Raw genomic sequence first — 15,000 nt, forward strand, 5'->3', positions numbered from 1 at the left:
CGGTGTTTTTTTTTAGCGTCAGTCTGATTAAGCGCTTTGGGTCGGACGGAGTCATTTAAAAACATGGTGTATTTGCGTCGATCTGATCGGGGGCTTAGGGCCGACAGAGTATTATTAAAACATGATGTATTTTCAGCGTATATCTAATCGAGCGCTTTGGGTTGGACAGTGATATGTAAAACATGGTGTATTTTCAGTGGCAAGCCTATGGTCGGACAGAGTTATGTTAAACATGGTGTATTTTCAGTGACAAGCTTATGGTCGGACAGAGTTATGTTAAACATGGTGTATTTTCAGTGACAAGCTTATGGTCGGACAGAGTTATGTTAAACATGGTGTATTTTCAGCGCCAAGCCTATGGTCGGACAGAGTTATGTTAAACATGGTGTATTTTCAGTGGCAAGCTTATGGTCGGACAGAGTTATGTTAAACATGGTGTATTTTCAGTGGCAAGCTTATGGTCGGACAGAGTTATGTTAAACATGGTGTATTTTCAGTGGCAAGCTTATGGTCGGACAGAGTTATGTTAAACATGGTGTATTTTCAGTGGCAAGCTTATGGTCGGACAGAGTTATGTTAAACATGGTGTATTTTCAGCGTCAAGCCAATGGTCGGACAGAGTTATGTTAAAGATGGTGTATTTTTAGCGTCAAGCTTATGGGTTGAACAGAGTTATGTTAAACATGTTGTATTTTTAGCGTCAAGCCTATGGTCGAACAGAGTTATGTTAAACTAGAATGAATACCCGCTTCGCCGGGTAGCCGGCTTCGCCGGGAAAAAGTACTTCGAGCCGTACGCCGGCTTCGCCGGGTCCGAACAATGGACCCGCCAAGCTTAGGTCCCTCCCAGATTCGTGGAATGGGAACAGCACGAAAATGATTCAGTGACCATAATGCCATTCCTGACGATATCGAGTCCCATCCTTGTGGACGAATGTAACCGTGTTAATCGGGGGCGGGGATATAGCTCAGTTGGTAGCGCGCTGGATTTGTATTCAGTTGGCCGCTGTCAGCGTGAGTTCGATCCCAGGTTCGGCGGAAATTTATTTCAGAGTCAACTTTGTGTGCAGACTCTCTTCGGTGTCCGAATCCTCCCCCCGTGTACACTACATTGGGTGTGCACGTTAAAGATCCCACGATTGACAAAAGGGTCTTTCCTGGCAAAATTGCTTAGGCACAGTTAATAATTTTCTACCTATACCCGTGTGACTTGGAATAATAGGCCGTGAAAGGTAAATATGCGCCGAAATGGCTGCAATCTACTGGCCGTATAAAATTTCATCTCACACGGCATCACTGCAGAGCGCCTAGAACTGTACCCACGGAATATGCGCGATATAAGCGTCATTGATTGATTGATTGATTGATTAATCACCTTTGGAGGCGAACTCCACTCAAACAGGACCGAGCAATTTAGAGCTTATCTCTGAGCCCTTTTGAACTGTTATGGCTTCTTAAAGGAAGGCCAGTACATAAAATTACACAAAAGCCGCCAGACCACATCACAAACAGAACTGAACAATGCACAGGTGTTGCTCACATAGAGACACACACACACACACACACACACACACACACACACACACAAACACACACACACACACACACACACACAAACACAGAGAAGCCGTATCTATAGAGAGATAGATGACAGTGTATTTTTCGCGTGGCTATAAATTGATTCGACCTTTGCACTTTTACAGCTGAGCATAATTTACGGGTCCAATTTACGTTCTGGACACTGCGGTGACCTTCTAAAAATAGTAACAGAACGGTAATATATCCGAAGATGCCTCCCTCAAACTAATAGTGCACCATACGAAGGAAGGGAGGTAAACGCTGAAAACTCCCGCAGTGGGGCACTGCGGTTATGAAATTAAAGGCCCCTCCTGTTTTTGGAACCGCAGGAGCTTTCTAGTTTGCTGTTAGGTAGATTTTTGGTTCCTCTTTCCTGTCATGCTCTCTTTTTCTTCATGAATTCTTTTCTTTTTTCTGCCTTCTTGCTCATTCACCTGTATTTTTTCCAAAAATCTCTTCTCTTGCCGCTTGTCTCGCGATTCATGTATAGTTTAATCTGTTAGTGTTCTGATGTAAGTCCAGCAGTAGATAGGTTAAGCCTATTTTAACATACTGGAAACTGGTAATCTTCCAGTAGGTATTAATTTAGTTTTACTAAAGCCTGCTGGGACACAAGTAATGGGTTAGTGCATTTGTAAACAGGAATCGCTTGACAAGTGGCCCCCTTCATCCCCCCCTTCCTCGTCCTGATATGGCTCTGCGTAGTCGGCTGGACGTTAAGCAACAAATAAACAAACAAACAAACAAACAAACAAACAAACGCTGAAAACGTGGAGAAGATGAGAAGATAAGGAAGAGTTACTTATAATGGTGAAATGAACACAAAAACCAAAATCAGTTCAGCGCTGCGCGCTGAGAGCACGTGTTGAAATATCTCATCGATGATATTGTGTCCGGGGTGTAGCTGAATACGGTGTCCAAATTTGAAAAAGATCCACCGAGAACTTTGGCGTTGTGATGTGGTGTAGCGGCTATGGTGTGTCGGTATGGGTAGCTGAGGTGGAACCAAAATCGGTTCAGCGCTGCGCGCTGAGAGCACGTGTTGAAATATCTCATCGATGAGGTTGTGTCCGGGGTCTCTCTGAATAAGCCCACCAAATTTGAAGCAGATCCATCGAGAACTTTGGCCGTGCATGGCGAATACACAAATACACAAATACACAGATACACAGACACACAGACAGACACAAGTCGTATATATATATAGATATGATGTATTTTCTACGTCAATCTGATCGAGGACTATGATCCGGACAGAGTTATGTTAAACATGATGTCTTTTCAGCGTCGAGCCTTTGGTCGGACAGATGTATGTTAAACATGGTGTATTTCCAGCGTCAATCTGATCAAGGGATTTAGGTCGGACAGAATTATTTCTAAACATGGTGTATTTTCAGCGTCAAGCTTTGGGTCGGACAGAGTTATGTTAAACATGGTGTATTTCCAGCGTCAATCTGATGTAATTGTTTGTGTGTTTGTGTGTGTGTGTGTGTGTGTGTGTGTGTGTGTGTGTGTGTGTGTGTGTGTGTGTGTGTGTGCGCGTGTGTGTCTGTGTGTATGTGCGCGTGTGTGTGTTATTTTAAAGCATGGTGTATTTTTAGCGTCAATCTGATCGAGGGCTCGGGGCCAGGAAGCACGTTCAGCGAGGGAACAACAGGCGTGCGCTACAGAGCAAGTGACTATGGTGGGCTGAGTGCAGACTGTGCGTTTTCTGTCACTGTCACGGGTCAGTGGGGCAACTCCAATTTTGTGTCTCCTTGTATTTCAGAGTGTAGAGTAGAATAGGAATTACGATTATGCTCATCCAAGTGTTCACTACAATTTTTCATCGTCATCATCATCATCATCGTCATCTTCGTCGTCGTCATTATCGTCATTGGGCCAAACAAAAGTATATGTTGGTTTTGGGTTACTTACTTACTTATGCCTTTGACCCCGTCCGGGGCATAGGCCGCCAACAAGAGCTCGCCAGGCACTCCGATCCTTGGCCAATCTCTCCAGTTGTCTCCAGGTGTAGCCGATGTGTTTCACCTCTGCCTGCAAGTCACGACGCCAGGTGTTTATCGGCCGGCCTCGTCTCCTCTTGCCCTGCGGGTTCCATGTGAGGGCCTGTCGCGTAATGCTGGTTGTCGTCTTGCGGAGTGTGCGGCCAATCCTCCGGAAGCGTCTTTGCAGAATGTCCTGTTCTACGGATATCTGTTTAGGGTAACGTGACCAAAAAAGATAGGGTCGGTAGGTCGGCTTTTTAAAAATAAAAAGTTGTTTTTATTTAAATGTAGTCGATTTTAATGGAGGTTCCTTCTCTGAGTCTCGGTACGGTTCGCAAAATGTGCCAAATTTGTTTTTGTTTTTTTCAAATTAACAAAAAGTTTTAGGGTCGGCGGCAAAAAATAGGGTCGGTCGGGTTACCCTAAACCAACATCATAAGATGTTTGATGGGTTCTTGACAGACCAGCTTTTTTGTCGGTCCGAGGGGGAGCATATCGTCTTTTGTTTCATATTTATTGACCAAGGCCGAAGGCCGCGGTCAATAAATATAAAATCAAAGTCGATTATGCCCCCCCCCCCCCCCCCCCCGAGGACCGACAAAAAAGCTGGTATGTCAACAAACCACCAAACATCGTTTTTGTCATCATTTTGGTAGTGAGAAAATAAGTGCACAATCAACCCAGGGAGCCATGCTTTGAAACACGTGTTCCGTGCTGATAACCACACGAGTCCCGGTTTGATAACCACTGGCAATCAACGATAGCCGTGGAGCGAGGATTATCAGAATGAGCTGGCGTGTGAAAGCAACTATCTTTGTTTTTGAGTTCATTAAATGTTGGGATGAATATGTCAGGTTTGAGGATGCACAGTTCTGTAGGTTCATCTCGGTGTTCCACCCCCTCGGCTTTCTGTTGTAAATATTAAGCTGAGTGATCGAATGTGGAAGCTACGTTTGGTCAAAGGTCACAGAAGATTTGCGTCGTGCAGGGAAGGAAAGAATCGCAATATTGTTTTCGACTCAGTACCTCTTTGTTTTTCATTAGACCTGTCATTCTGCTTGCTCGGCTTTGTTAGATGTTTGCATATCTTGTTGCTATTTTCTTTGCTTTTATTATTGTTTCTTATTTGTGCTTCGTTTATCGATACAACGTCTTGTGCACGAGTCAAAATGTGTGTGTCAGGGGTCGTTTTACTTGAACTTGACGTTCGTGTTTCTCCGAACGTCTGTGTATCGAAACACAGATACACGCACTCCATGACTCTGTAAGAAGACAAAACATATCGCTAGGTTTCATTTGTTTTTGATGAATGTATGACCTTTCATGAAGTAGTTTTGTTTTTTGTTTACTTTTGCAAGTTTGCCAGTTCGTTTTTGGAACTTTGCAAAGCAGTGTCGGGTCGTCTGTTTAGGTCTGGGGAAACACCAATGAAAAGAGCCGAAGAATCCCCGAGCGTTTCTATTGGGTTTGTTTTTGATTATCCAAGTATAACTCGATCAGTTCTTCCTGCAACTATGGTAACCGGGGATTTATTGCCTGGGGAACATGAGATTTATTTCCCAGGTGCTTGTGAATGAAAACTCGTGAAAATGATGACAAATATTTTTGCTTGGCCTTGTCGTAGTTACTTATTATCACTTTCTGTATATTAGTATTATTATCATTATTTTGACAACGATTTATTCTTTTATTGACGAATTATAGTCCACAATATTGGGCCAATCTTCAGTTAAATTCTTTTGCTCCTCTTGCTCCTTTTTTCTCCAACACTTCGTCCTGCTTTTTTTCTCTCTGATCTTTTCCTCCATACAATGTTCCTTAGCGTGTTTGTATTTATGGTTGCATGGTTATCCTGTACATATTTTGAATACATCTGTGGCCAGGTTAACGGCTAACTTCGATACCGATCGCTTGTTCAGTGCATAATGATATATTCTTGCATATTGTGTGTGCACACCCCTTAAGGTGGGGCTTTGGCCTTAAATTAATACATCATACATTAATCCGTGCATCCATCCATCCATCCATGCATCAGAAAATCCAAATTCCACCCATCCATCTATCCATCTATCCAACCATTCATTCATTCAGCCATGCCCTAGTGTTTAGTGCATATTTATATATTCTTGCATAATTTGTGTTAACATCCCTTAATATGTGGCTTTGGCCTTAAATGAATACATCATACAATACTCCGCACATCCATCCATCCTTCTATCCTTCCATGCATTCATTGATCCATCCATCAAACCATCCATCCATTCATCCATCCATCAAACCATCTATCCATGCATCCATCCACCAAACCATCCATCCATCCATCCATCAAACCATCCATCCATCCATCCATCCATCCATCCCTCCATCCATCCATCCAACCATCCATCCATTCATCCATCCATCCATCCATCCATCCATCCATCCATCCATTCAACCATCTATCCATCCATCCATCCATCCATCCATCCATTCATCCATTCAACCATGCATCCAACCATCCATCTATCCATGCATCCATCCATCCATCCATTCAACAATCCATCCAACCATCCATCCATCCATCCATACATCCATCCAATCATGCATCCATCCATCCATTCAACCATGCATCCAACCATCCATCCATGCATCCATCCATCCACCCATCCATCCAACCATGCATCCATCCATACATCCATCCGTCCTGCTTCTCCTCACGTTCATACAAAAGTTCAAATTAATTCCTCACTGTGAATGGTTTCAGTGACGTCGTGCCCAGAAGTGGAGTCCAGATCGTCGGCATCGCACCGCACGCAGAGCTGTTCCGGCGCCAGGGGCAACGTGTACGGGAGCGTGTGCACTCACGCGTGTCAGACCGGCTACCAACTGCAAGGGTCAAAGGTCGTCACGTGCCAGAGCACCGGCCAGTGGAGCCAAGCCTTTCCGCAATGCCCACGTGAGGGATTTTTCTTTCCTGTATATTTTTTTTTTTGTGTGTGACTCAAAATGCATGCAAGTTGCTTCACCCTAAGTTGAACTCAGTGACTGCTTAAGCCTTTTTGATAGACACATTTTCTGAAATAAATCTGTGGGGTTTGCATCAATTGTGAACGGGTGAATACCTTTGCTTTTTGGGATGCAAACAATCCACGGGCTAGTAATAAAATCTGGCCCTAGAGAGGTTGAGATCCCCACAATCTGGCTCTCCTACGATCAAACATGTTAACGGGACTACCTTTACATTTTATATTTATTTTCACACGCTAAACATCTATACCTTGGATGACTTGTGTTGCAGCCTTGTCTTGCGGTGACCCCGGAAGTGTAGCAGGAGGTCAGGTGCAATGCGCAGAGGGGCACCTGTTCTCGAAGAGCTGTGTGTTACAATGTAACTCTGGTTTTAACCAGACAGGCGCCACTGCTGTCATGTGTGAGAGTAACGGACAGTGGTCAACGCAGCTTGGACAATGTGTTGGTGAGTACCGTAATTGTTATTTGGGGCAGCAATTAGTATTTTGCATTTAGCAATAAATACATGTTTTTTAAACAATGGGCAGCAATATGCCTGTCACACATTACTATAACACTATTTTCAGACATAGAGCTCCCAAAACTCCCGAACGGATGTCCAGCCGACCAAAACGTCTTCTCCGGTCCGCTAGAATCCCCCGTGCCAGCGTCCTGGGTTGACCCCGTTGCTACTGACAACAGTGGTCAGGCTGTGACCTTGAGGAGTGACCTCCAGAAAGGCGCCTCCCTGGGACTTGGAGTTCACACCGTGGAAATCACAGCTCACGACCAAGAGGGAAACCAGGCTTCGTGCCGTTTTGTCGTCACTGTCAGCGGTACGTCAAGTTTCACGTGCATCGGCAGGGGTTGTATTGGCTGTCTGGACAATATAACATGATTGGTCTTTCTGCACACAAAAAAAGAAAACAAAAGGGCAATGTGGTAAACGTTTCTTGCTAGTTACGCTTATTGTACTTTATACAAGCGGCACAGACAAATCATGAGGCTTTAAGCTGTTTAGTTCTGTGGAAGTGTAGAGTTTGTAGACTGGAGGCGAAAGTCTTTTTCAAGAACGATATTGATTTTTTTTTATTCTAACTTTTAAATTCTTACCGTCATTGTCGTATACACTGACGCAACGCACTTTGGTTTGTGCATGCGATTTATTTTATTCAGTTTGTTGTTGTCGTTGTTTCTTTTCATAACCGATGGGTTTTCAGCCAGGACTTGTCCTCGTTTGACGCAGCCGACCAATGGTCACGTGGCTTGCACGAGGCGTGACGTAGAGGGGTCAGAGTGCACAGTGACATGTGACCTTGGCTACAAGCGTTCAGGAGCAGCGTCACTGAGGTGTACGAATACGTCTCAGTGGAACACTTTAATGCCGACATGTGAAGGTATAGTTCCTTTCTCTACTTCTATGATGTATTTATAGATAACGATGATGATGATGATGATGATGATGATGATGATGATGATGATGATGATGATGATGATGATGATGATGATGATGATGATGATGATGATGATGATGATGATGATGATGATGATGGTGATGATGATGATGATGATGATGATGATGATGATGATGATGATGATGGGGAGGGCGAGGAAGAGGAGGGCGAGGAGGAGTATGAAAGTAGCACACACGTTTGTAAACGGTTTTAGTGGAATCATTTTGTGGAAATACTATGAGGAAGAATATGGAAAAAATACTTGAGAATGACGTTAATTTCATTACTTTAGAAAGCTGTTCATAGAAAACTTAAAACGAAATTGTTAAGACCCCAACTGTAAAGATAACACACATCATAAACATCGTGATCTGTCACTGCTGTTATTTAATACGCACAGTCAATCCACAAAACAATGCAGGCAAATGAACAGAAGAGTAAAAGTGTCGACTCTCCTTGAAGCCTGCAACCCTGGAACGCCGAAGAAGAAGAAGAAGAAGCCTGCAACCTCAATTTTTCATCAAAAAATAATTTGTTACACCTCAATGTTTGTTATCTTTATATTTTGTTTCTATTTTTTTAAGCAATTCTGTGTTCACAACCAACCATCAAACATGGCTCCTACGTGTGTGGCAATGGCTACCAGCACCCGGCTGTTTGCACTTTGACCTGTGGTCCCGGGTTTTCCGTTCAGCCACCCACCGACATTCGCTGTCAAGAGAATGCCACATGGTCCCGTTCTGGTTCCTGTTTGGGTGAGTGTATTGCCTGCTTTTGGGGAATGTTGTTGCCGTGGTTGTCGTGGGTTTTAATGGCGACCTTGGGCTATGCCTTCTTGGTGGAACTTCTAGTAGATTGACATGAAGTTCTCAAATTGAGATGATAAAGTAGTTTATGGTGTGGGGTATTTTAGTGTATTGTATTGGAAAGTGATGTCTAGATCTTTACGCTTGAATGCTTTGATGATGATGTCTTTCATTAATTCAAATTGTATGGTTGGTCGAAGGGACATGCTGCTATATGTCAGAATGTTGTTAGTCTTTTACACTTTTGTCTTCACAGATTGCAAGCAAGATATAAGATAAACCGTTGGCCAGATTCACCACATTCCTTTTTATCGCGTTGTTGTTCCAGCTTTTGTTTTAATCTTAAAGTACACTGATGATAATAGTAAACAAGGAAACAAACATGATCAGTATTAAGGCTAACCATTCATTTTGCTGCTGATCTATCTCTCGGCATCTCTTGTAGAATCTTGATTACAACTTTCCTTTCGAGTATAGTAAACAAGAGCAGTTAGTTAGTTAGCTGTTGCTTTTTGGGTCCAGCGGACCATTTAGGCCAAATCAGGACCCCAACAAGAGCAGTTCTTGGTGTCACTCTAAAAATATCGTATTATGATAAGCAGTAAGTAAGTGAAACTCGACTTCAAATGGAAGTTACACGTTCTTGTTTGTTGTGCTGTTTTCAGATTATGAAGCACCTCAGTTTGTAAACGGCTGTCCGGATGATGTCAGTGTGTTTGCCTCCCGGCTTGGTACTGACACCTTCGTGACATGGAATCCTCCTCACGTCACAGATAATTCCATTGACCCGCTGACAGTCAGCAGTGACGTCTTGCCTAATACGTCATTTCCAGTAGGAAATAATCTCGTGACGTATACAGTTACAGACATCACTGGAAACATCAAAACATGTCAATTTACAGTTAATGTTTCAGGTATGTTATCCACAAGTTGCTGGTACAATCAACAATCTTGGTAGACAGATCCATTTTTTTGTTAAAATACTTACTGTTTCTTTCGGATATTTCTTAAGATCGTTTTGACATGTCATTTTAATCTAAAATAGCATATTTTATTCAAGTGACATATTCATAGGCAGTTATGTTAGTTTTGAACATTTGGACTTGACGGAGACTTCCTCTAAACCTTTTTGAACATAAAGACTGAAACAATGTTAGTTTGTTTAGTTTTAGTATTTTATTCCCAAACAGTAAAGATTTCAGAAACATTGGTAACCGTTCTGTGGCCCTTGCTTAGTAAGTTTCCCAAACGGCTCAGACCCTTTCGCTCGTCAGATAAAAAAAGGAAAAATGACAGCATAAAAAGTCTCAGTGCTGGGCTCACCAACGGAATTAATCCTTTCTGCTTAAACAAGGTACTTATTTATATATTGTTTTGTTTTACAGCTTTGTACTGCAGTGCACCAGGCATCAGCTTGGTTTACCAAACTGCGCCTGAAAACTACTCCTGTCCCGATGGCTACGTTTACGGCGCAGCGTGCACGGTGAACTGTACCCAGGGTTACACACTGGTTGGAGAACGGAGGATCCAGTGTGAACGACACGATAACACGCACCCACCTACCATGGAATGGACGTGGGAGAACGGGATTTCTGGAAAGCCGCTGTGCAAAGGTTTTTTGTTTGTTCGATTTGCGACATGACTCCCCCCCTCCCCAACCCCCAACACCCTCCTGCCCCCTGATTGACATCATGTTTTTGTGTATCAAAAACACAAAAGAAGAGAAAAAAAGGATGTTCTGTTCAAGATTTGAAGTTACAAGTGTGAAAAGACATGAGCTTTATAGAACCTTCTTTGCACAATGACAGACCGAAATGAAATTAGTTTCTGGCATGCGGTCAACTGAGCAAGGAAACACATTTGCATAAAAAAACACTTTCAAAACATTCGCAGCCTTAAAGACGTACGGTACTGTGGGTTGCTATACCTAGGCAGCCAGTGTTCATGTTGGGGATTGCTCTTTGCCAGTTAACCCTGTGAATTTCCAAGAAATGACTGGTCAAACACAAAACCATATACATGTATCTCTATCTGTTCATGATGACATTGCCGAAAAGCATACGCAATCCTTCCATATCCAAAGAACGGTGCTTGGAAGAGTCACCTCGGCGGTCTTAAGTTTGGATTGCCTCGAATTACCTTGCGATGTTGTACATGTATTAAACCAACGCATAACAACTCCTCAGATTATTTTCACGTTGACATTGCAGAAACCAAATGAACAAGACGAACAAGAACAAGAATTTATTTCGCCATATGGCATAACAGCCATCATAATTTGTCCTGGTGTGGAAACACTCATTTATCCATACACTCCTTGCATAATATACGGCTAACAACAACGACGACAACAACAACAAAAACTAAAACAACAACACCACCATCACCAAAAACAACAACAACAACAAAAACAACAGCAACAACAACAAATGTCTAGCTCTCACAGAACCAAACAATGGAACTTGGAGATGTCACCAAAGCAGCCTGTGTTGTTATTCAGATTGTCTCATGGCAAGTTTTCTATCTCAATTTGGAAGACCGTTGGGTCGATATATTTGTGACTGTAACTTATTGTTTTGTCAATAACAAACGCTCTAACAACTTACCTTTCTTGGTTTTTGTATTCATTATCTCAACTTTGAGAGAGAACTAAACAAAAACAAAACAGTTTCTCTCATTTGTCCCATGTTGATATTGCAGAGGACCAATGCCCAGCCCTTCCAGCCCCGAAGAACGGCGCTCTGAGCTGTCACCTAGGCAGCCTGGGCTGGGACTGTCTGATGACCTGTGAGGCAGGCTGGGACATCCCTGTGTACACCAGGGGACATTTTTACTGCCTCAACACCCTCCGAACATGGATGCCTGCTGAGAGAGCTCCAGACTGCGTGGGTGAGTTTGCAGCGTTCATGCTGAACAACGCGACCTGTGAGATTATGATGCAACACCAAGCAACACGATTGTGTTACACCTTACCTGAACGGATAAAACATTTTGGTTTTTGTTTAGTAGAAAGTCAGTTTTGTGTTTTACAAAAACACTAGCTCTGATAACTATGTAAACTATTTTATTTAGACTCACACGGGCAGCTTTCTGTACAGAGTTTTTGTTTTTTCTTGTTTTTATTTTGGATATTTGTTTTTGTAACTAACACCTGCGTCAATTTACGAAATAAATTCATCAACATTTATTTATGCTACATAGAAATTAGACAAGCTGCAGATATAAGATGTGTAGTTTGGGGACGTGCAAATCCTGTGTAACTACCTGGACATGCATGTACTGGTCTTAATTTAATGCCTAGGCGGCTAGCCGAGACTACAACAGGGTTTACAATTTGTGTACGTTTAATCCCGAACAGTAAAAATAGTTCCATGACTCAAATGGATCGAAACTTGAATAATGTTCGTGTTTTTGACCAAACTATGATATTTGACACAGATCTCGGCAGTCATTGTTCTCTTCGCGGTCTCAAAAGACAATGACTGTATCTAGATCTGTGTCAAATGTCTCATTTTGGTCAAAAACTTATATAACATATAATATATAATTGTTTGCTTGGTCAATGTTTTCTCCTACAGTGCGGATGCGACCGGGCAGAGTGAGAATGCGAACCAGCGTGTTCTACCTCACCGGAAGTTGCAATACGTCCCTCGACTCGCTACGTCAGGAGTTCGTCACGCGCATGAGCAATTCCATTTTCAAAGATGCCTGTGTCAACGTGCCTTCTTGTTCAGTCAGCAATGTCAAGGTCAGATGATAGTTTTGTTCGTTCGTTTCTTAGTTCTTTCAAGGAACAAACAAAACCACTTAGCCATAGCATATAGCAGTGGGATGGGAGGAAAGAAAAGAGGTTAGGGGGTAGGGGCGTGTGAGTGGATGGGTAATATTAAGTTCAGTACATCTTTGAGATGGCATTCAACACATAAGTATGTCGAAGCTTGATAGAGAGAACGCGCTAGATTAGGCGTAATTCGCCGGGGATTGGCTTGCAAAACATAAGTATGTCGAAGCTTGGTAGAGAGAAAGCGCTAGATTAGGCGTAATTCGCCGGGGGTTGGCTTGCAAAACATAAGTATGTCGAAGCTTGATAGAGAGAACGCGCTAGATTAGGCGTAATTCGCCGGGGATTGGCTTGCAAAACATAAGTATGTCGAAGCTTGATAGAGAGAACGCGCTAGATTAGGCGTAATTCGCCGGGGATTGGCTTGCAAAACAATAAGCAAAAACCAAAACAAAAGCAGCACAAAACCAAAGCGGATGACAATATGGAGGGAAACATAAAGGGAAATAACTGTATCATCATAACAATCTTCTACGGAATGATCCGTTTTTATATTTAGTCAAGTTTTGACTAAATATTTTAACATCGAGGGGGAATCGAAACGAGGGTCGTGGTGTATGTGCGTGCGTGTGTGTGTGTGTGTGTGTAGAGCGATTCAGACTAAACTACTGGACCGATCTTTATGAAATTTGACATGAGAGTTCCTGGGTATGAAATCCCCGAACGTTTTTTTCATTTTTTTGATAAATGTCTTTGATGACGTCATATCCGGCTTTTCGTGAAAGTTGAGGCGGCACTGTCACGCCCTCATTTTTCAACCAAATTGGTTGAAATTTTGGTCAAGTAATCTTCGACGAAGCCCGGGGTTCGGTATTGCATTTCAGCTTGGTGGCTTAAAAATTAATTAATGACGTTGGTCTTTAAAAATCGGAAAATTGTAAAAAAAAATAAAAATTTATAAAACGATCCAAATTTACGTTTAACTTATTCTCCATCATTTGCTGATTCCAAAAACATATAAATATGTTATATTCGGATTAAAAACAAGCTCTGAAAATTAAATATATAAAAATTATTATCAAAATTAAATTGTCCAAATCAATTTAAAAACACTTTCATCTTATTCCTTGTCGGTTCCTGATTCCAAAAACATATAGATATGATATGTTTGGATTAAAAACACGCTCAGAAAGTTAAAACAAAGAGAGGTACAGAAAAGCGTGCTATCCTTCTTAGCGCAACTACTACCCCGCTCTTCTTGTCAATTTCACTGCCTTTGCCATGAGCGGTGGACTGACGATGCTACGAGTATACGGTCTTGCTGAAAAATGGCAGCTACTTGACTAAATATTGTATGTTCGCCTTACGCGACTTGTCTATTTCTGCTGTCATCATTTTATTTCTGATCTTGTACTGTACACCAGGTTACATGTGGTGAAGTGGCATCGTTGAGAGGAAGACGAGATGCACCAATAGACGAACACATTGCTCGCCTGGTGAGAAGAATTCGCAGTGCCCGACGCTTGTCACGGAATACACGTGCAACTCACTACATTGTGCTGTCTGTGGAGATCCATATGCCCTATGAAGAAGAGACAGGCTCTCCGGAGGAGGTCTACAAGGTACTTTATTTCTACTGTGTTTATTTAGTTCCCCATCCCAATTCCTACATTTTGTTCTACTGATTTATTATTGTTATGTCCACCATTATGAACGTTTGTGTAATTTAGTATTGTTATGTCCACCATTATGAACGTTTGTGTAATTTAGTATTGTTATGTCCACCATTATGAACATTTGTGTTATTTAGTATTGTTTTGGTCACGTAAAATAAGCGTTTGCTTGAGTGTGTGTCCTAGATGTATATATTTATTTTTGTGTGCGTGTGTGTGTGCGTGTGTGTGTGTGTGTGTGTGTGTGTGTGTGTGTGTATGTGTGTGTGTGTGTGTGTGTGTATATTTTCCATTGTGTCATGTGATGAATTTTGAATATACATTTTGTTTAAACCCAGGTACTTTATGTTTTGATTAATGTGTATTGTGCATACATGTGAGTACATGGGTATAGATACGGGCAGGCAGGCAGTTACTTATGTAAAGCCGTTTGGCTCATAACCATTACACGTGTAATAAAACATAAATACACGCGTAATAAATTATTAATACACGTGTATTTATTTCTTATTGCACGTGTAATTTATCTTTTTTCTTATGCTATGGAATAGCATAATGATTAAATACACGTGTAATAAATATTTCATACTCGTGTAAGAAATGATTAAATACACGTGTAATTAACATTTCATGCGCGTGTAAGAAATGTTTTTAATCATTTCTTACACGTGTATGAATTATTTATTACACGTGTATGAATCAATCATTACGCGCGTATTAATTATTTAGTACG

At 41.9% G+C, this 15,000-nt stretch overlaps 1 protein-coding gene across 1 annotated transcript in view; it reads left to right on the forward strand.

The window, feature by feature from the left end:
• The first annotated feature begins 3,119 nt into the window (after positions 1-3,119).
• Positions 3,120-15,000, forward strand: part of LOC138956921 (sushi, von Willebrand factor type A, EGF and pentraxin domain-containing protein 1-like) — a 14,268-nt gene continuing 2,387 nt past the window's right edge. Inside the window, exons 1-11 of the mRNA XM_070328129.1 lie at positions 3,120-3,303; positions 6,309-6,500; positions 6,843-7,019; positions 7,141-7,389; positions 7,774-7,950; positions 8,592-8,762; positions 9,479-9,727; positions 10,199-10,426; positions 11,514-11,702; positions 12,392-12,561; positions 14,019-14,216. Coding sequence (XP_070184230.1) covers positions 3,135-3,303; positions 6,309-6,500; positions 6,843-7,019; positions 7,141-7,389; positions 7,774-7,950; positions 8,592-8,762; positions 9,479-9,727; positions 10,199-10,426; positions 11,514-11,702; positions 12,392-12,561; positions 14,019-14,216 — 2,169 coding nt within the window. The 5' untranslated portion in view covers positions 3,120-3,134. The remainder of the gene's footprint in view (positions 3,304-6,308; positions 6,501-6,842; positions 7,020-7,140; positions 7,390-7,773; positions 7,951-8,591; positions 8,763-9,478; positions 9,728-10,198; positions 10,427-11,513; positions 11,703-12,391; positions 12,562-14,018; positions 14,217-15,000) is intronic.

This window comes from Littorina saxatilis, unplaced genomic scaffold (genome assembly GCF_037325665.1).
Source record: "Littorina saxatilis isolate snail1 unplaced genomic scaffold, US_GU_Lsax_2.0 scaffold_326, whole genome shotgun sequence".
In the NCBI taxonomy this organism is placed as follows: Eukaryota; Metazoa; Mollusca; class Gastropoda; order Littorinimorpha; family Littorinidae; genus Littorina; species Littorina saxatilis.